This window comes from Ambystoma mexicanum, chromosome 10 (genome assembly GCF_040938575.1).
Source record: "Ambystoma mexicanum isolate Mex_15411 chromosome 10, UKY_AmexF1_1, whole genome shotgun sequence".
Taxonomy (NCBI): Eukaryota; Metazoa; Chordata; class Amphibia; order Caudata; family Ambystomatidae; genus Ambystoma; species Ambystoma mexicanum.
In genome coordinates, this window is record NC_090932.1 from 1,297,379,576 (window position 1) to 1,297,407,309 (window position 27,734).

The following is a 27,734-nucleotide window of genomic DNA, read 5'->3' on the forward strand; positions in this document are numbered from 1 at the left end:
ACCAAAAGGCCTGGGTCTCCAGTCACATTGGCAGGCACAGGAGAGAGAGTGCAGCCACAGGAGGTGGCGCTGTGGAAACCCTCGGCCTGATACCATGAGAGGAGATGGTCAGCTCCATATTACACATGGAAGGGATTGAGGGGATTGGGAGTGTGGAAGTACGAGAAGCAAGCCAAGGGGAGGGCGATGAGTTCAACAGTACCCACCTCAATGTGAATGCACTGGACAAAAGCATGGGTTCCCCAGCATAGATGAGCACAATGGGTAAGGGAACGGGCAACCAGATGAATGTGCCAGGGAAGGTGGGAACATGTAGTAATGCACATGCACTGCAGGGGAAATGTGCATGGGGAGCCATTGAACCATGAGAAGCACCCATGTGTGCTGTGGCAGTCCATGTTGCCAAGTGAAACCCATCCACCACCACATAACAATCAATATTGGCAGGCGAACAGGCAACGTTCACATGCATGCACTGCGTAATCCTCAGCAGGCACTACTCCCACTTAGCAATAGCTGTACTCATTGGCCTGAAACCAACCATGGCCATCATTCATTCAAAATGTGTGTAGGAAGAATAAACTTCAGGTTGCATGAGTGTCATGCTGGCCCACTTACATTTATGCAAGATGACTGAGAGCATGTCATTATCCACCCACCAGGTACACACTCAACTGACTCCGAAGACCCCGGCCCTGCACTCTCCAGGATAACTCCATTGCAGGCAGTACCTCCACCACCACTCCTGCACAGACCTTCTATGAGAGCAGGTGGAGGAAGAGCAGGTGGGAGGACACAAGGCCACAGGAGACCACTGTTACGACAGCTGTGCCAGGCGTGGAGACTCCCACCGTCCTCACATCAGGGCCCAGTGGCACATCCACAAGCCATGCAGATGGCATAGCACATGCCAACGCAGGTGCAGGCACAGCTACACCACATCTGGCCCCTGTAGGGATCCTGAAGGATGCTGTCCACACGCCAGCACCCACCCATCTGGCCCCTGACATCCCATCACCTGTGTGGGACTTGCAACACCTGAGCCAGTCTGGGGCAGACACAGGCAGCGGTGGCTCTCTGCATGAGGGGGAGGAGGATTAGGAGGAGGAGGAAGACACAGGCATCTGCTCACTCTTCTTCAGCACCAGCCCTCACCACAGCCCACCACCTGTGCCACAGCACACTATGGCAGCGATATGGGCGAGGCTGAATGCCATTGAGCAGCACCATGTGTCCATGGAACAACTGGCAGGCCAGCAGGTGCAGCATCTGCAGGCAATGAGTGACTGCCTCTGGGGGTCATGCTAGAGGATTTAACAGTCCCTTTGCCATCACCAAAGTAGGGCAGAGGATGAGGGAACACACTGAGGTTATGTAAGATTTTGGTCAGTCCGTCAATTCTTGCATGCAACTGACGCTGCAGCAAATCCAGGCCCAGAAGCCTGAGCCCTCCAGCTCTGTCACCCCATGGAGGTATCTCTGCCAAGCACCTGAAGGTGCCACTCCTTGTGCCACATCACACCAACAGTGCTTGAGCCGACAGCCAAGGGCAAGAGGCCACGGACATAACATTACATGGCACCTTTTTTACATAGTCAAATGGGAGGTAGGTGGGGGGGATGATGGGGATGGTGTGCTGAGGCGGGAGGAGGTGAGTGGGGGTGTGTGTTGGGAATGGTATTTTTCACACTTGGTTATAAAATTTGCATTCACGTAAATCAATGCACATACATTACTTTTGTGTGATTGTGATTTATTCAATGTGTGGCTATGTGCAAAGATGAGCAGCATGTGTTTATCGATGTGATAAGAATAAATTGTCTATTAGTTCTTGCCGCACAAGATGACCTACCCTTCCCTCCTCCCACTCACTGTGTGGCAGTACTACACCTGCAGGAAGTGAGTTGTTGTGTTCTGGGGGCAGCATATCCTCATCAGGGTACAGTGGGACCTTTCACCTGAGGCAGATGTTGTGCAGCATTGCACAGGCAAGAAATATTAGTCCAACCTTTCCCAGCCTCTACATCAAGACCCCTCTGGTCTGGTGTAGACACCGGAAATTACTCTTCAGCATGCCAAATGTCTGCTCTATGCACAGTCTGCTCCTGCCATGTGCCTCATTGGAAGCCTGTGGTGTATATGTATTGTGCACAGGTGTCATTAGCTGTGGTAGCTGGGAGTATCCAGAGTCACCTGCAAGGGCTAAGGTAACAGGTGTCAGTCACAGTGCATGTGGATGTGTTTCCTTTTCAAAAGGCATGTTGAATGAAGTGTCATATGCTATGGGGGTACATATGCACTGTAGTGTTACATATGCACCCAGCTCTCAGCCAGTAGTCCGCAGACAGCACATGCCACATCCGGGTCTTTTGAGGATGCCTGGCATGGAAAGGGGACTGTAGAGACCGCGGACATTTGCGGATGTCCACGGGCATCAGGGGATCAGCCAATCAGGTTTTCTGAGTTTGGTGTATGGTGTGCAGGAAGAGTGGGTAGCAAGATCTATTTTTGTTGTGTGAAGTGACGATGGCTATGGCTTTGAGGAAGCAGACTGTCTGGATTGTGGGAGACTCATGGATCCATTGGCTGAAGGTGTATTTTGAGTCCTGTGGATTGTCTGACAATCTTGGATTTGATGAATTTCAACTTTCATGGTACAGAGTTCGAAGAAAGAAGTGGGTGGAATTCTTCCCATTTTGTGAGAATATAGTAAACTTAAAGCATCCGGAAATCATTTTAGTGCACTGTGGAGGAAACAGTTTGGGCTATGTTACTGGAATTTCATTACAATTTGCAATGAAAGAAACATTTGGAAAGTTGATGGAACTGTATCTACATTCAAAAATAATTTTTTCATGGATAGCTCAGAGACAAATGTGGATGCGTTCCAATTTATTTTGTTCACAATTTGGGAAAGCAAGGCACAATGTGAATAAAGTTGTATGTGCTTTTTTGCAGGCTGTTGGGATGACAACTTTCCATAATGAAAATATTACTTTTGATATTGTCAACATTTTTCGAAGAGATAAAGTGCAATCAGATTTTTCTTGAAACGTTCAAAATGTATTGAAGCAGTTTTTGTGAACATACAGAATATGTATTGAAGTATTCTCTAGTAGTTGGTTGAAGTAAAGAAAAATGAAAAACTGAAAATAAATTAGAAGCGTTTTTTGTGAAAGTTAAAAAAAATAATTAAGTTCAGAAGAATAATAGTTAAGTACATAAAACCATAGAATATAAAAGCCAAAAAGAGAAAAAAAAGGTCATTTTAAGAGCCACCATTTTTTAACAAAAAAAATTTAAATGATATTAATTCTCCCACCCCACGCCTGGAATTTTCTAGGTGTCTGTGAACTACCAGACTCTCCATGGACTATGCAGGCTGCAAAGGGTCCTGTGCATTTTTTTTTTTATTCTTTTATTTTTACTGTGAAAAGAGGCTCCTTTCATTTTGAATTTTTTTGCCTTTTTTAATGTTTTTTTAGGAGAGGCAAGATAAGGTGGGGGAGGGAAGGGAGGGAAGAGACACCAACCACAGAGACAGAGGGTCAGCTGGACAGGGGAAGATGTTCGGCAGGCCTTACATTTAAGGTGGCGGGTAGTGTTTCTCATGCTCTTTGACTGCGGCCTAGAAAGCACTATGAAACTGCTTTCCTCTACAGATCGATGCTTCGCAGTACACACATAGCACTGTGACCCTCAAAAGGTAAGAGTCAACAGCATTCTGTATGGCCTGCGAGGTGGCTGCTGGGATCTCCTGTCCTGAAGGAGTATTCTTTGTGGTGACAGGAGCTGTCGAGGAAGATGGGGTAGAGGCCGTCAACCTACTTTTTGATGAGAAAGGCATTGCCTTTCTCAGAGCACCCGGGTGGTTGGATCTGGTGTGGCCATGCATGGAGGTGGTCCTGTAGGAGTACAGCCCAGGTTACCTGCCCGAGCCTTTGGTCAAAAACCACCACACCCAGGTCTCACTACAGGAGTTGGATATAGGGACTTCCTCTACCTCATCTTCATCTTCCTCTTGATCCTTATCTGTGTTTCTGCACCTGTTCCCCTCTACAGGCCCTCCAGGTTGTTGTGGTGGTGGTGACTGGGGAGAAGGAAGGGCTATAAGAGATGCCATTGCAACAATAGTAGCTGTATTTCAAAGTAAGTGCTGTTAGCTGCTCTCTCCTGGATAGCCAGATTGGGAATGAGGAAAAATAATGGGTGGGTTCCTTCTGAGGAGCTGTCTGTGGACCGTGCAACTGTCAGCGCACTACCAAGTTGAAAATAGACCTTGGTAAGTTGTAAAAAGTTGCCAGATCAAATAGGTTTGGGACTAGGGAGGATACACTTCCAACTGCAAATGCAGTTTTAAATTGTCCGTAGAGCACGGACACTGTCCGCGGTCAGGCCATCACGCTGCATGGGTGTGGTCATATGTTGAGGCCCGGGACGTCCACTGCTCTGATAGCCGTCCGCGAACACCAATCAGGCGGGAGACACAGGGCGCATGCGTGTGACTGTCGGTAGAACTGGCGTGCTATCCGCGGACTGTTTAAAAGTGCGTCATGTGAAAACAGACATGTACAGACACCACGCGCTGTCTGCGGACACCCCCATTTTGAGAATGGACACCCCAGACAGTCGTATAGTCAGCGGAATATTAATTGGGGGCTAGAAAAAAAAATGACGGAACAATATACAAGATATTTATAGTATAAAAAATATATTTATTTATGAAATGGATGGGGTATCGGAATGGGAAACATAAATGGGAGAATTTGGAATTTCTGAACAATAATGATCAGGGGAGGAAGGGAGCAAAGTTTTATCAAAGCGTCTTTCATTTATATTTTGGGAATTTGATGGGGATGATTGCTGAGGATAAGGGGGACAGGTACAAAAAGGAAAGTGATAATCAGCAGTTATAATAACACCATTTTTAACATAATTTAAAAGTTCTTTAAAGTCATTACTAAGTGTATGCAATTTTGCAGACAACATCATGATTTCATTACGTACAGTTGGGGATAGAGATTATCTTTGTGATTCTTGGGATTCTCCATTAAATTGGGGCGTTGTTTCTTCCTGTAAACTATGTACTATAAGAAAAGAAGAAATTATTATTTCACTGACGTCTGCAGAAATTACATTATTTGTTTTTTTATTAAAGGAAGTATTGTTTACCGTTAGATATGTTATCATCACTCATTTCTTGTGTTGGAATATTTTTTTCCAACCACTCAAATGTGTTTGCCATTTCTGTTAAAATAAAAAAATTGTAATATTTGCTTATAAGAAATGTATACATAATGAATAGTAATAATAAAGAAATAAATACAGGCCCTCATTACAACTCAGGCGGTAAGGGGTTTACGGCGCCGTAAACAGCGCCGACCCTTACCTCCTGAGTACGAGGTCCCTTAGCGCCATGGCGGATTTAACACCTGCTTTTAGCAGGTGTTAAAATCCATGGCGCTAAGGGACCATGGAGTTAATTACGCCACCGTAATTTACGGTGGCGTAATTAACGCCTTCCTCACTCCCATTATGCCCTATGGGGCAAAAATGGGAATGGGGAAGGGTAAATGGGGATTGGGGACTTACCGCCCCGCTAAGGTCCGAATGGGGCGGTAAGTCCGCCAACCACCATGGCGTAAACGTAGTTTACTCCATGGTGGTAAAGTCACGGCCCAGGCGGTAACTTACCGCCTGGGTCGTAATGAGGCCCAGTGCACTTAATTCTTTGGTGAGAGATTGTTTCCTACTGCATATGTCTCAAGTTCATTGAGCATACTTTTCATGACACCATAGGTGAGATCAAAGATCACCCGGTCTTTGGCATATAACATGCTGGTGACTCTAGTGTTGCGAACATTGGGGAAGCAATTGGCTTTAGCGAGCAGGCGAGATGCCAAGTCCCTCAGGTATAAGTTAAAGAACAGGGGAGCCAACACACATCCTTGCTTGACTCCCCTGTTTAGATCTATCTGAGCAGACATTAGGCCTTCATTGTCTAAGTGTAACTGCACACATGTGTTGGTATGAAAGAGTTTCATTATATGAAGTAACCAAGCCGGGCATCCGAGTGCATCCAGCTTGTGCAATAGAATGGCACGGTTGACCTGCAGAAATCAACAAAGGTCACATAAAGCACAGGACTACCCCTGCAGTTTGCCCCAAGTATCAGCCTGCTAATTATTCTTATACTCTGCACTGCAGAGGACCCTGGGCGAAAACCCATCTGGAAGGTGTACAGAATGTCATTCGCCTCCATCTAGCCGTGGCATGCCTTAAGGACAAAAGAGGCAAACAATTTCCCTGTCACATCCAACATGGACAGCAGTCTATAGTTCTAAGGGCTAAACACCTGTCACCCTCCTTATAGACAGGTATTAAGATAGACTGCTGCCATGTTTTAGGGATGACCTATTCTGTGCACACCCTTTTGAACAGTAGATCTAAAATGTTTGCTCACCCCTCAGAGTCCTTTTTGATTACAACATTTGCCAGGCTGTTAGGGCCAGAGGCTTTGGAGCTCTTTAACTTCGTTATGGCAGATGCAATGTGCACTTGAACCATAGTAATTGGCCAATGCTCTGCCCTGCTTACACCAGTTACAGGGGATTGATCAGGGACTTCAGTGTTTTTACTAAAATAGTTTAACCAATCTTCCTTTTTGATCAGATTTACTGTGAGCTTGGCTTTATTTTCCGTCGCAGCGAACAGCATTTGCCATAACAAGCATGTTTTCTACTCCTTAATACTCCTAACATGCGGTACCACTAGGCATTCTTTATGGACATCTTCCAAAGCCTTAACCAATTTCGATAGCCACGCTTGGCTGTCTTTAGTCTCACCATTGTATTGTTCGTTGGACCAATGGTGTTTCTCAAATTTCTTACTTCCCTTCTCAGGTTGCGCTTACGTCCTGAATTTCTATGTCAAATGTGTTTGTATGTTCTTCATCAGTAACTACAAGACACTTACCTTTATGTGCCCACGCCCTATTGGCTACCTGCGTAAACCAATCTTTCATTTCCTTTGTGGTGAGGTGACTAAGTCTACAGAATGTGTACAGACAGGCATGTGGAATAGTAGAAACAGCATTTTGTATATTTTCGCCTGACCAGTAAATATAGTTTACAGCCTGATTTACCTCTAGCCCTCCTTTATAGGTTAGGTTTGCTTTACCAGTAGCTATTCCCGTAGTCAGGGACAGAATCGCATTGGTCGCTGTGTTCACTGGGCACAGTAGTAAAGTCTAAAGAAATTCTAAAAGCGCGTTACTACCAAAGAAGTAATTCAAGGTAGCCCAACGGCTACAATTTCTCCAAGTGGCTTTCCCTGGGCAGACCCCTTTTGTTCTACCATTTAGTAGCGTCAGATACCGCTCTTTCAAGAAGGACAACCACTGCTTGCCCTCCCTGTTAGATGTTTTTTGTAACATCATCCTACATCTGACGTTTTAAAAAATGGCACATGCATCTTCGTCTTTGCATCAGGCATTTAGATCTCCTCCCACCATCATTAATACGTGGTTCAATTCCCCAACCCATTCAGTATAAATTGTGTCTATGTAGTCAAAGATGTAATTAATATTTGATCTTACAGGGGGATCGTAGACGTTCATTACTAACGTGTTTTTGCGGGCTTCTCCTTCATTGTGATCTCCACTGCTAACACATTTCCATTGCTATCTTTTGGCAATAACACAGATGCTTTCAGATCCTGTTTTACCCAAGTAATAAGGCCCCCATAGGGTCGTCCTCGGTGGCCTTTCTTTGCAAACTTTTGGTATAGATGAAAACAATCAATGTGTATAGGGGAGATCAACCAAGTTTCCTGTAACAGGAATACATCGAAATCTGAAATAGTGTTCAGGAACCCGTCTCCAGCTAGCACAAGCAAGTAACCCTTTGTATTTCAAAATGCAATCTTACAGGTTCATTTGTTTTCTACTACCTGCGTAGAAAGACATTTTCTTAACCACTGCCAGCCATGTACATTTTCGTTCTGGATTACGGCAAGATTTTCACCTTTATTGATACATTCCTTGGGCGCTTCCTTTAATCCACCTTGCACTTTTCACAGCAGGCAGTGGCAGAGGGGATATGCACTTCCCTGTTTAGCACATAACCTGAATTTATAAAAGTAGATTGATATTGGGATATCAGATGTGCAGTTTCTGGCCAGAAGCAGTGAACCTGTGAGATGGTGCCATTATTATGGTCCAGGGGCTTCACAAAGTCGAAATCGCTTGAGTTTTAAACTCTTAGAGTAGGGATTTTGTGGAGAAGTTTTAATAACTCTGAACGGTTTATCCTCCTTTTCATTGAATCAAGTGGGGCAATCCCAATCGTAAAAACCCTCATGTCTAAGGCTTTCATGTCACTCTGAGACTTATTAAGTTCCTGCTTGTCTGATAAGATATCCTGTGCCAGACGTCTTGGTGCTTTATTTCCCCGAAGATGGACGCTTCTATGGGAGTTCTACTAAGGCTGCCGTGGAAAGAGTCACAGGAGATTGAGTTAGTGTCTTTCCCCAAGTCTCCTGCACCTCCCACTCCTCTGTCTTTGACCAGCGAAATTGCCAGTGTTCGAGTGGTCTTTTGGGGGCTTGTTTATGCCCAGTGCTTCTCTTTCTGAACTGAGATTTAGGCTGCAGAACTGAAACAATGGTCGAATTTAGCAGTTCATTAGGGGGGTCACTCGCAGATGGATTTATGAGTGTGGCTGAGATCTCCAATCAGAGGCATGGGGGGTCATTACGAGATTGGAGGTAGTCATGGTGCTATTTATGCCATGACTGCCTCCAATAACGGGACCGAGTCTGGTGTGGTGCAATGGGGATTTACCGGTCTAGTCCGACCCTGCCGGGACCGGTGAGTCTCCATTGCACCAACCATTCCCCATTCCCATTTGAGCCCCAATAGGGCTCAATGGGAATGGGGAGTGCGCTAATAATGGGCTTGCGAATGGCAAGCCCGTTATTAGCGCCCTGGTCCCTTAACGGGTCCCGTCCAGAACGACTGGTCAGACCAGCTGTTCCTGGTGGGACCCGCTAAGGGACCTCGGAATAGGGCAGTAAGGGATTACCGTCACCGGTCTCTTTACCGGTGCCCGGTATCCCTTACCGCCATACTCATAATGACCCCCACGGTCTTATTGAGCACTGAGAGGGGGATGGGATCAAGGGGGGACACAGATTTCAATTTGTCAGTAGTCGTCGAAATGTTCACAGGGATAAATACAGGGAAGCAGGAGCAAGAATAAAGGTGGCAATGAGCTACGAGCTCATCCATTGGCTCTATGGACCTCAAGCCAGAGGAAATAATGTTCTGCTTGGTGTTATCAATTTTCTCAACAACAAAACACTGATAGGGAGTTACATATGGTCTGAGAAAAGGGAACCGCCTCAGGAGGAAGCGAGGAGAGGGAGCTTACAAGCCTGTATAATTCTATAGGTTGATTCAGGTATGTTGTGTGTAAAATGCAGCTTTAGCTTCTGTTATAGCTTTATGATGAGCAGAGATGGCCTGGTGTATTCAAGCTTTATCTGTAGGGCAATAAGTAGCCCACCATCTATACTCGGCCTGTCTTCGCTGCAAATGAGTTTTGAGATTATCGTTAAACCAAGGTTCTGAGGAATGAGATTGGGGTTTAGAGATCTTAAGCAGAGCCAAAGAATCCACTGTGGTGGTAAAAGCCTGAGCAACGTAGCACAGGTCAAGATCCTGGAGAACCGAACACTATTCAGCCATCTGAGAAAAGAATCTCAGAATAGGAAACAGCACGTCAGTGGCACTGGAATGGAAGGCACGTCTTGCCACTAATGGCAGGGTGCCTTACATCCATCACAAATGTGATAATCAAGTGGTCCATCCAGGGTAAAATGTAGTTAAATGATCTGAAGAAAAAATTACATCTAATGTACTATCTAGTAAGTGGGTAGGACCAACAACCAGTTGAGGAAGAGCAAGATCATTTATGGCTGCGACAAAGCGGCAGGCTTGCAGATCAGAAGGATCATTCGAATTAAGATCAAAATCGCTGACCACCACAAGGTTGGAAAAGCAGAGGGAAAGGCTTGCAGCTAGTTCCAAAAAAGCACTGTAAAATCCAGAGTCAGAGCCTGGAGGGTGGTACAGAGTAAAGATGTGCAGAGTCGTAGCGGCCGAAATGTAAAATCAAGTTAAAAGTGCTTCCATTCTAATATTGTGACAAAGGGGTAGCACAGTATCCATAAAAGTGGCTCTGTAAATTATGGCAACGCCACCACCCAGATGGGGGGAAATGCGATCTAAACGTACAATACTAAAATTATCAGAAAGAGACTGAACCACAGCAAAACCACTTTTCCGTGATGCAAGCAAAATTCGGCTAGGTATTGTGCAAAAGGTCATAGAAGTGTGTTGAGTGGGCCACAAGGGGCAGGGCATTAAGTAAAATAAATTTTAATACTTTTGAAATGGTAGGCTGGTGTGCTGATCAGGGTGCCATCGTAGTTGTAAAACCAACTTGGAAAACTGTCTCGGAAGGAGCAAGCCATAGCAGGGCAATCTGAGACAGTACCTGATTTGAAACATTAGTAGATTTAATCCAAGGATCTACACCCTACAGTCCGTCTGAGCCACAGACAAGCACAGATGGGCTTGACTTTGGCACAACTTTGGCGCACAACGTGCATATTCACTGCGCTCATCCTCTGCGCTTCCGGACACAGGACTACTAATGGATACACATGGAATCGCAGGAGCCAATCCATGTGTGGCTGCTAAGTAGGCAGGGAAGAAAGATTAAGCCAAGGGTGTGCCAGTCTAAGGTAAAACAAATAAAGCGACAGCCGGGAACGAGACCCCAGAATGTCGTAGGAGCCCAGGCACCCTTTGGCCGAGGGAATCGGCATACAAGGACCAGCAAGGAAAAATTAAAATAATAAAATGAGCAAAAAAACCTCCAACTGAAAATAAAGAAGCTGTTTACAATTCAAGTGAAAAACAGGCATCCAGTCACCCGCCAGAGCACAGGAGTGATCCGTAGCCTGAAAGGAAATCAAATATATAATAAAGGTAATACAATCAAACCAAACCACTAAATAAAATAAAATTAAGCAGGGACGCTGACACAGCTGTACCTGCCAAGGCAGTGGCCCTGGCAGCAGGCCAAGGCTAGTGGGTCCGAAAGAAAGGTATTGGTGTAACATGCATCATAGTCACAGCCTTTAGCCATGGTCACTGGTCATGGCTGAAGGCTGGGGCTAGTGGGCCCCAAAAAAAGCTATTGGTGCAACATGTACAGTGGCCAAAGCTGAAGGCCATGACTAGTGTGCCCTAAAGAAATGTATTGGTGAAACATGTAAACGAGCCCCAAGGACGCTATAGTATAATAAAAACCTTTATTTAAGATAGTTAAGGTGATAAGATTTAAAGCAAGAAAACCCTCAAAAGTCAGCACTCGCATTTCACACAAGAACACTTTAACTTTGCACCCCTTGTTGCACAGCGCATGACCACAACAATGACATCAGAAATTACCTGATTTATGACATCACTAGTGACATTAGTAATGGTGCACTAATGATATCATACATGACATCACTGAAATCACTGGTTTGATTCATTACATTTTTAAATGGGACAGCTCTGCTTTGTTACCATATCATACATATAACTATCTCATACTTACACAGTAAATTGTACTCTGATGTTTGTTTAATGTAACGCACGTATACAATTGTAAGTACATACAGACATTATTACAATGAAGAGTAGTATATAAGCATTTATGTACTTTGAAAGAAAATTGGTACATTTGAATACAAAATTATAATTTATTTTCAAAAGAAATAACTAAAAATATATTGCCATTTCTACAATAAAATACTTTCTAATCTAATTCTCTTTTCTATAAATGTAATTATGTTGTATAAGTAAATGGTTTTGTTTGTATATTAACCAAACTTCACAAATTCTTAAATTCTATACTATCACAATGCACATGGGCACGTACTTTCGTTGATATGTGATTATGTTTTATAAAACTTGAGATTTAGAAAAGAATGTGTTCATGTAATGTTAGTATGGTAAGGATAATTGTACATTTAAATATGAACATTGACTATTTCCGTAACACTCACTATTATACATGTTTGTACTTCTGTATATTCTTATTTTTTTTCACTACTACATATACTAATTACATTATGTTTGAAATACCTGGAATAGATGTTGCTGACAGAATCAAGTGCTTTCCCTGCAATTAAGTATTGGAACTACTTACATCAAGCAAAATCCAAGCTTTGAAACCTTTTATTGGACTAACAAAATATTATTCTAAGATGGTAGTTCCACAAGCATTTGGCAGTCCCAGAGACCTCTTAATCATATGGTGGTCACAAGACAAATGTGCAACAAAAAGAAAACACACACGGAATTGGACATCAGTTTTACATGGGAAAAATGTCAAGGGATTTTACCACTTTAAAAGCTGAATTGTGCTTTATTTTAAGACTGGACTAACAAGTGCCAAACCGTTTCTTGCACATTACTAATACATGAAATTCAAAACCATTTGTATAACGTTGCATATTTTTATTTTAAATTGTATGCGTTGATACATACTACAATCGAATGCTCCACATGTAATCACATACTTGTGTATGACTGTATTGTTCCAGGTCATGTTGTTATTATTGTTAAGTGTAATAAAAGAAAATATGTATCAAAAGAGGTCAACATATCCTCTCACTTATTTCATTAGTTATGCCATCAGTGATGTCATATATGATGTCATGTATGATGTAATTGCTGATATCACCAGTGATGTCATCAGTGATGTCATCTCTGATGTTATCAGTGTGGTCATACACTGTGCAACAAGGAATTCAAAGTCAAGGTGGACTTGCTTGAAATGCAAGTGCTGAATTTCGAGGGATTTGTTGCGTTCAATCTGATCACCTTAACTATATCGACTAAAGCTGTTTCCCTGAATATAGAAATAGATGAACTCTGTGTTCTTGGGAGCAGGGCAAGAGCCATTCATTTATATGGGCGTGCAGCGGGTGGAAGCCATGCTGGATGGGTGGAGGGTGTCAGTACACCAGTTATTACAGTGAATATTTGATTTTATGTGCCACTAGAAAATGGGAGCGTTTTCCAGGACTCCACCTATTATTCTGCATGTTTAAGGAACCGGTTGTGACTGGTGGGTTATTAGAAGAGAGGTGGTTAAGTGAGTCATGAATGAGCTGGAGTATTAGGGTGACACCTCGCACATTTGCAGAACCAACAGGGAAGCATTGCTTAACCCACAGGTGCATTTGAGGGGTTGAGAGCCGGTACAACAGTTCAGCTGGCTGAATACTCGCCTAGAGACCAGCAAGTCAGAGATGTGAACCGTTGAATGGCAAATACAGCCTTCCCCCTTTCCAAGCTTGATTAAATGAATACTATGGAGCTGGGAAACAGGACCACCTATTATTTGAGCACTAGATTAGTTATCAAAATAGTTTAATTATATTATTAATGGGTGTCGGTTGGTTGTAGGAGAGTAAGACAAGACACAGACGAGTCAGTGTGAGGCAGAAGAGAGAGACAGAGAGAAGGGTGTACAAGTGAGGTGGATGGGAGAAGGGCATTCAGGTGAAATAAAGAGTTGAGTATGAGCAGTGGGTTGTAGAGAGGCGAGCTTGAGGTTGAGAGAGTAGGGGCGAGACAAGAGGATGATGTGTAAAATGGGGCAAAATACCACACAGGGTGATGAACTGCCCGAAGGGTAAAATCAGATAGGGCAGAGAGTGATCAGGAGGAAAATATAAGGGGAAGTTGGAAAACTGAGAGGACCAGTAGAGCAATAGAGTAAGAGAGCAGAGAGAGAGAAGAGGGTAGGAAAGTGGGGAGGGACTGAAAAGAAGTATGAGCGAAAAGGAGAAAGGAAAGAACTGAAAAACTTTAATTTGAAAAATAGGGAGCCGGAAACACTTTAAGCATTAACCCTGGCAACCATAATGGGCCTTATTACAAGTTTGGTGGTATTGTCAGTGCTAATACGGCAAACCTTGATTACTGTTACTACCACCTGTAATCACAGTGAAGCCAAAGGAATACACTTTTAGGTTATTCCCCATTATGGAGACCTATTTACCTCCATCCCCAAGCAGGTGTTTCTTTGTCATATGTACAACCCATAATCAGGTAGAGTGGGAAGCAGGCGATGTTCCAAAATACCACCTGTTCTACCTTTACCACCACACCTGTAATGAGGACCTATGTCTTAAAATTACGTTTCCTTATGTGATTGTCATTGGGATTAAGCAGAACACGCAGACATAGTTACTTACATATAATTTGAAAAGATGCTGGTCTTTGGGCTCTGTCAATTGTTCCTTATGTTGATTCTTGTTTAAGGTATACTGCTTGTCCCCCTGGCATGGGTGGCAATTAGAGCTCGCTAGGATGGTGCACAGCATGCAAAACCTATAAACAACACCTGGAGAAAATATAAAAAGATCAGACACCTGCACGTGAGAAAACAGAATCTTTTTGGAAGCTAATGTCTCACCCAACCCCCCCCCCCCCTCCACGATGCAAGGTCATGTGTTCCATTCTCCAGCAGTCACATGTTCAGTTAATTTATTTGTTATATGCAAGAGAATCCAAAACCAAAAGGAGAGAATTAAGGTACACTGTTTTCTGTGGTATTTTTGCATTGCACAGCAGTTTATGTTTTGAATATACTACTTTCTCTCATAGTTCTTCTGTTAGGTGGCTTACTCTATCGAGAATGATTGTGCACATTCAGGAATAGCTATTTTCTCTCCTAATTCTTCTGCAAGGTGGCATACTCTACTGAGAATCAGTATCCGGCGAGGGCGCAATCAGAATGAAAGGACCATTCTGATTGGCCCTCGCCGGGGCATTACCCGGCCGCAAATCCCTCGTATTCCATGCCTTTGACCGCAGCGGTGGGCATGGCAGCCCCTCAGCTAATTAGGAGGCCCGAAGCGGGGTCATCCCAACTCCGAGCCTCCACACGGCTGGAGGCCAACTTCGTCCCCCGCCAGGGATTCAGGTATTGGTTTTTTTGTCCTACTCCCTCCCCGCCCTCCCACCCCCACTTACCTTCTGCCTGATTTGTCCCTGGTGGGGGACGATGGCAGCCTCCAGCCGTGTGGAGACTTGGAGCAGGGACATCCGTCCTCTTTATTTTTTCAGGAGTGGACGTGCTGGGAACAGAAGTGTGTCCAGCGCGTCCGCTCCCGATGGCCGCCATGGAAAGGTAAAACAGACTCAGTTTTCCCTTTCCCGCTGGCCATTTTCTTGGTCTTTTTTTTTTTTTTCTGTCCCGAAACGCTGCCGTGTTTCAGGACAGAAAAAATGCTTTTAGTGCCCCGGTCACACAGATCATGCGGGCCGGGGGACTAATAGCTATATGCCCCTCGCGGCAGGGGCATTACCGGCTCTGGTAATGCCCCTGCTGCTTGGGGCATATTGCTTAATTATTGTACACATTCAGGAACAGCTACCTTCTGAGCTGTTTCTTCTGCAAGGTGGCATACGCTATCGAGAATGATTCTACAAATTCAGGAATAGCTACATTCTCTCCAGTTCTACTGACGAATGGCATACTCTATTGAGAATGATTGTGAACATTCAGGAATAGATACTTTCTCAGCCAAATCTTCTGCCAGGTGGCATACTCTGTCAAGATTGATTGTACAAATTTAGCAAGAGCTACTTTCGATCCTAGTTCTTCTACCAGGTGGTGTGCTATATCGAGAATGACATCTGCACGCTGTTCCTGAAATATCTGATTCAAATTAAAGATGCTAACTAGAGTACAGTGCTTGGATACATGTCAATAATGGACGAGTGAGCTATCGACTGTTTGCCAACTGAATGTTGATATAAGTACTGCCTAATTTGTATCTTCAGAAGGCCATACTTGCTTTGTACTTCTTTGTAGTTCTTTATAGTTCTGAAAACATTTGGATTGTTATGGAATAAATGTGCATGTGTCAGAGTTCTGGGGTGCACCAGAAGCAGAGGGTAGGAATATCTGGGAGAGTTGAATGTTCACACATGGGAGTGTGTGCATGAACTGAGGGAATGCCAAGTATTTTACTCATATTCCTCTATACTTTGCATATTGAAAATACTTAATATTGTTGTCTTAAGTCTGAATCATTTGTATGCCAATCTAGTCATTAATTCCACATACAAACCCTTTACATTGGGGACCAAAGAGAATATCGATACTCAATGGTTAATACACATCTGTGTTGGCTAGTGGCATAACTGGACCCAGGGGTGTCCCAATAAGAAATTGTAAATTCATGAAGGGACCAATTCCCCCGCTAAGAGGACATGGGCTTCAAATATCATATTGTTCTTTTTGGCTACTTTTAACCACAAATGAAGCTATAATTATATGATTCTTGAAACATTCTGGAGCAATGTACAACAGAATATTGTGGACCAAAGTTAAACATTTAGGGAGGAGGACCATCTTAAGCGTATTGCATCACCCTATCAAAGAGATAAGCAGGTAGTCCTGCCACCGCCTCAGTGCTATGCTCGTTTCAAGCAAGGTTCAAAGTGTAAACGCTAAGTAATATATATGTGGCTGGACAATCAGTAAGTGTTCCATTAGACTGTTGATGACAATCATCTTTGAGTTGACCTTATTCATTTTGTACCTGCAGAGATCAGCAAATTGTTCTGCAATCTTTTAGATCTGGGGTAATGTGGTCTCTAAAACACTGGTATAAAAAGCTAGGCCATCTACTAATACAGTGATGTTACCTTTTCAGTATGATTCATTAAAGGGGGATATCTGAGTTTCTGACTGAATTAAGTCAATAAAAGGTTCCATTGAAAGAACATAAATCAGCAGGGCTAGTGGATAATCTTGGCACATGCTGTCTTTATTAGGAGAGGAGAGCAAGTAGTGCTCCTCAATCCTGAGTCTTGCAACTGTTTTCTTAGGGCCCTATCAGGAGTCTGGTGGTATCCCCATGGTTATACCGCTGAGACACTGCCAGGACAAAGGCCCTCATTACGACCCTGGCAGAGAGGGGTTTACGCCAGCGTAATGCATGGCGTACCTCTCCGCCAGATTAGGACTTTCCGTAGCGCCATGGCGATTTTTACGCCCGGATTTTCCGGGCGGAAAAATCCATGGCGCTACGGGTCCCCTCGTTAATTACGCCACCGTATTCTACGGTGGCGTAATTAACTCCTTCCCCACTCCCATTATACCCTATGGGGCAAAAATGGGAATGGGGAAGGGTAAATGGGGATTGGGGACTTACCGCCCCGCCAAGGTCGGAATGGGGCGGTAAGTCCGCCAACCCCCATGGCGGAGTTGGCAGCTCTGCGCCATGGTCCATGGTGCAAATTGCACCATGGACCTCCGCCAGGGTCGTAATGAGGGCCAAATAGTGTTACCGCTTCTCGGTCCCGCGCTATTAGCCCCGGATCATGAGTAGCGGTTGGGCAGTTTTTACCCATTCCCTATTGGGTCCATGGGACACAATGGGGTAGGGGGACACTGTTACCACAAGCGGTAATTGCACCAGTGGTAATAGCACCGAAAACAGCCCAAAATGGGCGTTAAGTGGACATTTTTACCTCCAGCTTGGGCCAGCCCTTAAATGTGACGGTAATAGCCTTACCGCTGCATTTAAGGGCTAACGCCCAACTCGTGATGAGGCCCTTAGAGGTGGAGTTTATTCACTGAGAAAACCTGTCCCCAAAACAAACCTGGAGGCATGAGTACACTTGCATGACCTGTAACGATATATTTAGAGCCTTCCCAGATATATCATTTGTCTTATTCTGTCTAGCCCTGTCTATGACCGATATAGAGCCATGTGGATCCTTCCCGCTGGCCCACCAATAAGCCAAGAATCAGGCTGGATACAGACAGAATATATACATATTGAATAATATGTCCAATTAATATTTGCACCAAATGATTTCAAACGCTACCTCCTCTGTGGCACAAAACAAAGCTTCAATAGGAAAACTCACTTTTGGGATTTCACTTTTGGGTCTCATGTACATGGAACACTGGACAAATAAACAGTTCAACCTGCCTGTCACACAAAACCCCTGAATGTCAAAATTAAACAATACCATGGAACGTCACAAAATCATGAACTTGGTAATCCTTTTCTGAAGTAGTATTTAAATCACAATGCCATTGCTCATTTGTCTTAAACACTTTCTCCCATGCAGTGTGCTTGACTTATAATCACTGTGTGCATATGTCAAACTAGCAATGTGGAAGCACATCAATCACACATATAACCTTTTCCTCCTTCACCCTAAAGCAATACAAAATCTCACTTCTTTCAGGGACACTTTCTCTCTCTCTGGAGAACTACTTTGTTATTAAGTGCCATGTAGTTCTCTACTTTTATACTATCCCACTGTTTGTCTGGGCCTTTCATGCTGGTGGGCTCTTTCCCGTTGCTCTTTGCAAGCATCCGATGGACACTTGTACCAGTACAGGTTGCTCCATCCTGCTGGACTTGCAGGATTGACCGATTCGGCTGGGCCTGGTTGGTCCCATCTCAACAGCAGGGAGACGAGTGACCATTTCCTGTATTAGCAGGGTTTTAAAACTTTCTTGGCAGACCCCACCTATTCTTCTGCACATCTTTCAGCGGCCTACCATACCTGGATCTGCCATATTGTTTCCATTGATGGTGGCTTATGGTGACATTCCCTGGGGAGCTCCTGATGATCAGTTGCTGATCCGAAGCATTGGTGCTGCCCAGACAGGTGACTAGTGCAGCAGTGTTTGGTAGATCCTCAGGCTGTATAACAGTGTGAGTAACTGCAGTAGGCTGCACAGTAGAGGACTCTTCTCCTCTTATTATGGTGTTGCATGGTCTTCTTGTGTGGTGCAACCCAGATAACACCTGTCCCAATTCTTTATGTGTAGCCAGGTCTCCTTTTCCACTGTCTTGTTATAAGACAAATCAGGCAAAGGTGCGATTGCTCCCCCTTCATAAACCAGACCCAGTCCAAGTTCCAGATTTAGTTTATTGGAGTCCCTATGTGACTGTATTGTGTTTGGGTTCGGGCATCCAAACAAACATTCAAAGGGGCATTTGGGGCTCAACTACGTATGGTGTCAATGCCATCCTTGAATTCTGCCAATGTCATTAAGTGATATCAATAGGAACAGTGAACAACAGGCTCTAGCTCCAGTGGCTCTGGTGGCAGACATTTTTCTCCCATTCCTTTTAACAAACATTTCTACCTGTATTTTTCTCATATTTATTTTGTGCATCTATTATTTGTGTGTTTTCATGTTTATTATTTTCTCTAAAAACAATGCTACATTTTGTATTTTCTGTATTTGTTCTTTAATTGTTCATAGACAACATATAATTTACACTTTGTTTACATGACCAGTAGTTTGAAAATCTGTTCTTCAATGGCCAGTGACAGGTGATAATGTTGTTTTCCACATGGTATATCTGTCTCCACATGGCCAGCAACAAATGATGCAAACCTTGAGATGGCAGCCCATGCTGCTGCTGCCGCTTGCATCTATAACCGTAGACTACTTGCCAGTAGCAGAACATAATGCACATAACTAAGGATCAGCAACAGAAGATAATGCTTGTCTACACATGACCTGTAGTAGAATATAATGCCAATATCCACATTGCCAGTAAGAGAATATTACATTGGTCTCCAGATGGCTAGTAGTCAACATCAATTCAGTATCTGCATGGAAAGTGACAGAAGATACTGCCAGTACCCAAACACCTAGCATGGTAAGTTACTTCAACTCTCCTGCTACATATGCCTCCATATGGCAATCAACACAAAATGAAAAACTCCACATGTCCAGCAACACAAACACAGATGCCCACATGGACAGGAATAGATGAGGCTGATCCAAAGGATCATTAACCCTAGTCTCCACATGCCCATTAACAGGCCAAAATGCTTAGGTAGGTGTATGGGCAGTCCTCATATTGGCCATTTGAAGGTGTGGTTTAATCCCCACACCCTTGGTAACTTGTTTGACAACTTCCTGAATGACTAGTAACAGAAGATATTTTCAATCGTGGATGGCTAGTAACAAAAGAAAGTTCATGTAGGTCTCCCTGCGTCGGGCTCAGACCTCTCAAAGCTTTAACAATTCCCATAGGTCCCCCGCAGTCGACCTTGAACCTCTCAATCAACTAATACCTGATTCAATGCAGATCTCCCTCATCCGGGCTAAGACCTTGCAATCACAGCATTTGCAGGGGTTCCGTTCCACAGGTTCAATTCACATTCGTTAGGGGTTCCCTTCCTCTAACTTATCACACTTCTGGTCTCCCTCAGTCGGGCTTGTCCCCTTTTCTGATGTTGAAGACTTTCCAATGTGCGAGGCTTTTACCATAGACATCCGCAGGACCACTTTGACTTTCTCTTCAGCTCACAGTCTTATGTTATTTGCCCCAGTTTCTCCTGGCTTTGGTAGTAAAGTTCCATATGCACAAAAGTTCAAATAAATCTTTCTCTTCAAGCATTCACCTTTTCACTTCCCCTTTTGCCAGGGTTAATCTTGAGTTTGTTCACTTTGCTTCCTTATACCAAAACATTTCACATTTCGCTAAGACTTTTGAGTGGGCTACTTCCTGTCGCTGGACCACTATGCTACTCTGTATCACTGGCTTCACAGTTATCATCACTGGTTAGCTTTCTTTTGCATCTCATCAGCATGTGCGCAACCTTCACTTTTGAGATACACTGTTGTGGCCTGAATCTTTCCGTGACACAAACCAGCCTTTCATGTCTTTCACTAACTCACCGGTTGTGTGCGTTCCTCTCTTGTCTGTGTGGCTTTGATTCACAAGTCACGGTTAATACCACAGGCTTGGCCTCGCCTCTCCAACTCTGTTGTTCACCCGGGCGGGTCACTGGCGTCCTTGAAACACAATGCAGGTTTCTTCTTGTCTGCAATTTGGCTTTCTCCGCATCTCCTTCACGGTGTCCTGGAATCAACGGCCCCCTGCAGGGATCTTCAGGGATTCCCTACCCTTTGCTCTAATCCCTCGATCGGTCGTCCTGCTCCAGTAGGTTTGCCTTCGCCCCAGAAGATCTGCTCCTGCTCGTGTTCCACCATGCTCAAGTTTCAACAAACAAAATGTCTCTGAATTTCCAGTCCCAAAATGTTGTGTTCTAATTTCGCTCCCACTTTGTCAGCTCCCCTAAACAGCATGCTGGGGGTTTTGGGAGCTGAAGGTTTTAAAATGGGATGTTTCTTGAGGTCAGGGTCCTAACACCTGCTCCTAAAAGGCCTGGACCTTCCTGTTTCAGGCAGGAGAGGAGCTCTGGCGTGGGCACTGCCAGGTGATCCCAGCTGTGCCTGGTTTGGCTCCCTGGAGTCAGAGCTCCCTCGCCACACAGCAGCCTCCATTGTACTCACAGGCCCAGCAATTAGGCAGTTCTCCTTCCTCCAGGCCTTCCACAGTCCCTCCAGCTCGAATTATCTCCGCCTGGCCCCTCTGCACCATCCAGCATCCCCAGCTCGCTTAGAGTGTGCCTGTGTGCTCTGCCTTTTAAACTGACTCGGAGGCTTAACAGGTTTGAGGTGGGAATGATTGGAGAGGGAGGCCTGACGTTGCCTAGCCTCATTATCATAACAGCATGGCGACTGCACATAGGAATCCCTGATTCATTGGTTCCTATGGGTAATCTTTATAGTTCCGTTTTGCCTCTTCTTCTTCTTCAAAATGGGAAGGGGGAGTTATCCTTTTTCTTAGGGTTGAAGGGAAAATGATATGCATTTTTCTCAGGGTGAAGGGGACAGATGTATTGTTGTGGGTGAATGTGTTTTGGGTGATAATATCTGATAATGACTGAGGGGATGTCGGGTAGGGATGTATTAGAATGGGGGGATACCATGTCTCGCCCGAGGGCGTTCCTCCCACAGTCTCCAAGGGTCCCTTTCCCAGGTGCTCCTCCCCCGCTTGTCCACCCCCCAGGGTTGGGATCCAAGAGCGATGGCCCTCCCCTGGCACCTGAGTCAGGGATCCCCAGGAATAGCATGGGAGAAATGCTTCAGGTTTCTCACAGCCCCCTCAAAAATCTTTCAATTCAAGCCCAGGCAAGTTCCAAAGTCTAACCCAGTATAGCACTGGTTTAAGAGCAATCTGATCTGAGATAGGGAAAACACTAAGATCAAAAAATACCAACCAAGTTGGGGCACTTTTTGGTAACAAAAGCAACATTTTCATACATGTATAGCCCAAAGTGGATAAAGATGCTACTTTGGCGTGATCCCACAGCTCCGACCCATGAAGGGTTTCTGGTAAAGCTTGCTTTTCGTACAAGACAACAGCCACGAGTTTGCCCCACTGCCATCGCAGGAGAAAAAAGATCGTATTCCTCCACTATAGTTCCCCAAACTAATCTCGGACTTAAGAAATTGTTCGGTCCATCCACCAGATTCATGCAAACTGGTCCCTAAATGGTCAAAACATTTGACTTGCTCCAGCCTTGTCCCATTTTTATTATTCTCAGTGAACCACTTCTGGCAAAACATGGTTTGAAAACCATGACTTTGGTTCTATTAATATTCAACTCCAGACTAGGCTCTTTGCTCTTGGCCAAAAAGATTTCCAGTGATTTCTCCAGCCCTTTTGGGGTTGTTGCCAAAATCACTTAGTTATCCGTGTAAAGGAGCGCTGGCCATTCCCTGGCTGCAAATCTTGGCCCCCCTCCAGTTCATCCACCATATCCTGAATGTAGATGCAAAGGAGGAGGGGTGCCAAGACGCACGCCTGACGGACCCCCTTGTTCACTGCAAAAAGGCACTGACTTTTCACCACCCAACCCATAAAGAACAGAAGCCTGGGTACAGCGATTTAATTGCTTTCACCAATTGTACAGGGACATTACAGTCAGACAAAGCTTGCCACATGGTGTTCCTTTAGCCAGTGTCAAAGGCTGTCTTCAGGTCCAAAAATATGGTGTACAACTTAACCTTGCTCACAATGGTATACTTGTGGATCAGCAAAAACAACAGGAAGCAGTGATCCACGGTTCCTCTACCTACACAGAACCCAGCTTGTGAGTAGGTAATTATCCCGTTTTCCTCGACCCAATTCTGCAGTTGTGTTAGAATTACCTTTACAAAGGTTTGTCCAGCACTGTCTAGCAGTGATATCATTCCCTGGGAGGTCTCTGCCCGCTTTTTTATAAATAGTGACTATATTTGCATTCCCCCAAGATTTTGGCACTTCACCTGATCTTATAGCAATGTTAAAACCCCTACAAAGAGTTGGGACCCAAATTGCCATTTCATCTCCATAAAAGTCTACTGGCACATGATCGGGGCCAGCAGCCTTACCAATTTTTTGGGAGCCTAGTGCTATTACCACCTAATTTATAGGGATTTGCCAATCACCTTGCCGGGTCGACCCTTCGTAATTGCTGGTAAATACTTCCCCATTTGGTGATTCAGTGCTATGGCACAATCTGGTAAAGTACCCCCACCAGACATTTCCAGGAATACAGCATTGCAAATGATGATCACCGCCCAGCTCTTTTGCAGTAACCAGTTTACAGAAGTGGGTGGTATTCCCCACAACCAAGGCCATCTGCAGAGCAGCCCATCACATTTTTGCATATGCATTTTTTTTGTAATGATTAGATTTTCATAATCAGCTCTAAGGGACAGGAGATTACTCTTATCTAGGGTACTGTCGGATCTTGCATATAGAATGATATCTTTCTTTTCCATAGTGCAGTCCTCATCATACCATGCATTAATCACCAGAGCCCTCCATTTTATCTTACCAGCACTATAAGTCAGGTAAGGAATGATGTTCTTGCCCAGCAGCTCAACTTTTGCTATTGCACTCTTATCCAGCATACTATTACTACAGATTTGTTCCAATTTATTTACAATTGCTGCACATGCTTCTGATTCATGTTCCTTCAGCCCTAATTGACTCACTTTACATATTTCTTTACAGATGGCTCTCAGCAGCTATTGCTTGGTTCATACCTACAGCCAATGTGGGTGAGAATGTTGGGCGTTGCCTCAGGAGATCGGCCGCAAGAGGTTTATGATCGCTCTCTCATCTATGAACAACTTCGAAGTCGAAAATGTTGTCCCAGCTGTTAACTGAGACAGAAATATATTCTATGTGGGAGGATCCATTGCTGCCATTTAATTAAATGTAGTTTTTGCCCTTAGATTTAAATTAAAGAGGATACAAGCCAATTCCACTGCCACTTTATGTATCCTTGTTGGAGGTATGGCTGATAAAGTTGGGATACATCAGGCAATGCCCTGGTCATCCCGAAGATCTCAGTTGCTTTCAAAGGTTCAACCTGAAGATTAGATTCAGATCTCCATCCACCAAGCTAAATTGACACCCTCGATAATTTTTGATCATTTGAGTTGATCAACCACTGTAGCATTAGTAATGTGTTCAAACCAAATGCCAAATTTGGTCTATTATACAGATTAAACAGTAGAAACTGTTTGTCCCCCTTGGTTGTCACGGACAACAGCTGAAGGTCTTGTCTGCATGTCTCGATGTTTGCCACCTTCCATCCCAAACATAAATCCAACCAAATCTGGACACTACCCATTGGTCTTCCCTTTGGCCACTTTGTGGCTGGGATTGAATAGATACAATAGCCTTAAAACTCAGTAGGTTCAAGTTCCCAGGTTTCTTGAAAGAGAATCACCTAATGCCTTCTAACATAGTGACACCAGTCTGGATCAAAGCTTACTGTGTTTAATCCTGCTATATTCCAGGAAAGAATTTTATATAGAGCAAGGTCCGTTGTATCAGGGAGCAGCCTCGCTATTTGATCAAGCGGTTACAACTACTCCAGAAAGCTGCTGCTGCTATTCTTCGCCCCCCTTTTGGAGCCCATATGTCTCCACTGCTGAGGCAACTGCATTGGCTTCCTGTTGCGGATCGGATTGTGTTCAAGTCCATGTGCATTGTACATCGGGCTTTCCATGGCATCGGAGCGGAATACTTCCAAGCTATGTTTGTGCACTACGTGCCCACTCATTCTCTACGATCCCATTCGGCTTTTCTTGTAGTGGTCCCTTGGTTCAGTTTATCTCAATCAGGGGGGCAAGCCTTTTTGGTGGCAGCCGCTAAAGCCTGGAACGATCTTCCTCTTGCTTTAAGGGGGACCACTGACCACATTGTTTTTCGTCGGCTACTGAAAATGATACTATTTTAGAATCATACATATCATTAAAATCTCCTTCCATGCTACCAGCGCCATGATGCCCTTGGGCGTGCGTGCTCTCAATACATTCTGTTAAAATAAAACGTTTTAATTTTTTTAAAAAAAAGTTTCACTCCCTCGCCTCTTCAGTCAATCTACCTAATCCAGGTCAGAAGTCACTGGATTCGAATCACAAGCCACAGATCTTCTCACACACTCTCTCCCCACCATTCCCTTTCGTGTCTGCTGGCACTGCCAAAAGTTAGTCTAAAGAAATTGCTGTGATCTAACTGTTATTTTAACATTATTAGGGGGAAGTGCAGGGAGGTCAATGCTCAGAATTCCTTCAAACAGGGATATAACCAAAACTAGAATTCAATTGTGGGCCCCTGGAACATTTAATAATATCATTTCAAATAATCGACAGAGAGCTCTTTGTGGACATTAACCAGTGAAGATATTTATTGTTTAAAGCATCTTCATCTTCAAAAGCACCAGAGGATAGACGGAAGACATTAGTCAGATATACAGAGGGGTGCCTGCTGTTATCAACATTGTTGTGAGAACCGTGGATTGAGGCAGGAACATTTCTCGTACCCAATGGAAATAAATTGGGGCCTGAGCGCGGGTGGCAAATACCTCTGTGCTGAAAATGTCCTCTTTCTACTTGGTTAGCAGACTCCATGTTCATGTTGTTAAGAGGGGCTCTCTGGAAGACATTAACATAAGACTGAGGCCAAGATTGTTCCCATCCACATATTGGCACCAAATGTTGGCTTGTGGAAGTTGCCTGGACACCTTTTTGCCCCGCCTGATCACACACAGGGGCAGCCAGGGTACACACCCCTCCCCTCTCCCCTGGTCACCCACTTCCATATCTTGGAGGCATGATCTACATCTTATATCAATCTCTTCCTTTGACCTTGGTATTACACTTACATTGCCAAACCTCATGTTCATACCCCGGGCTTCAACTTTCTCTTTAATACCATTCATACCATTTTAATACTGATATTATTGTTCCCTTTAGGCTCCAGTGATAAAGGTAGTAACGGTTCCCCTTTAGTGTCTCATGAAATTTGGACACCCCACCCCTTTCCCCGAATTTCAGCCCCTACACACATGAGACGGTTGCCTGAAATCAGCGAAACATCAATGTGGTCGTCGAAGGATTGGTCTTGACATGAGGAACAAAACTTGAGGTCCCACCACATTTCAAGGCCTAGGATGCATGGTTTCTGGGCAACTTGTGGGGAGAGAGCACAGACGTTCCTAGTATGCAGCTGCACACCAACTCTCATCTCCCCCAACGTCTGCTCTGAGGTATGTCAGCCAGCCACACGTGCCCATTCTCAGTGAAGTTTACTTCAGAGTACTACCTGACCTAAAGAATAAATAAAAGAACTTCTAACCGACCCATGAGATCTGCCAACGCATTTACTTTAGAGGTTCCTAGATTCAAACGGTCTACAGCCGGAGGTTCTAGTTTCCCGGTCATAGCCGCCCAATCTTGGACCGGTCTCCCTTTAGATCTCAGAACAGACCAGCCATACTCCACATTCAGACGCAAAGTCCTCACCTGGATACGATCCAATGATGTCTAATCCTGCCATCTTCTTTACCTCCAATTGAGCATTTACTGCCCAGTCAACTGTTTATGTTTTATGGTACTGCGGAACTGTTTTTCTTCAAGAAAGTCCATATGTGACCACTGTCATCACAGCAAACCATGTGCTTGCTCACTGCTGTATGTATGTACTCACCAACCTGTAACCAAACTTTAAGTAAACTTGTAATGTTTGCACCCAGCTACCTGAGGGTTTTGGCTGTGCTTTATCAAATAAACAAACAAACAAACAAACAAACAAAGCACATCAAGCAATAAGTAAATCGAACAGTGACCTACAGGATCATTGATTTTCAACCATTAATGAGAGTGTTATCATGTCTGTCTACAGAACCATTTTGGAGAATGGGTACTTTATGCTAGCAGATATATAAGGCAGAACATTTGTTAATTTGTTCCTTATACAATTCCACACTGTTCCACCAATCTGAACCACATTTTGCATGGTTACCTGTTAGGCCCATCTAGACATGATTGGCTACATGACATTTGAACACCCCACCCCTTTTTCTGGATTTTAGCCTCTTCACACGTAAGACAGTTGCCTGAAATAGGCAAAACATCAATGCGGTCATAGACGTACCAGGCAAAGCTGATTTTAAGCATCTCAACGTGAGGAACAAAACTCAAAGGTCCCTATGAAAAGCATGTTTCGAGGCCATAGAATGCATGAGGGTGAGGCGACGTTATGTCAGCCAGTCACACGTGCCCATTCTCAGTGCAGTTGACTTCAGAGTGCAAAGCACATCAAGCAATAAGCAGCTCGGAACAGCAACCTACAGGATCATTGATTTTCAACAACTGATGATCATGTTATCATGTCTGTCTACAGAACCCATGAAGAGTACAGGTACTTTTTGCTAGTACCAGATATAAACAGTCCCTATATACACCAGCAAC

General features: G+C 44.3%; 1 protein-coding gene across 1 annotated transcript in view; it reads right to left on the reverse strand.

The window, feature by feature from the left end:
• Nucleotides 1-27,734, reverse strand: part of LOC138492259 (uncharacterized) — a 240,526-nt gene that overhangs the window by 188,607 nt on the left and 24,185 nt on the right. Inside the window, exon 2 of the mRNA XM_069619302.1 lies at nt 14,326-14,474. Coding sequence (XP_069475403.1) covers nt 14,326-14,474 — 149 coding nt within the window. The remainder of the gene's footprint in view (nt 1-14,325; nt 14,475-27,734) is intronic.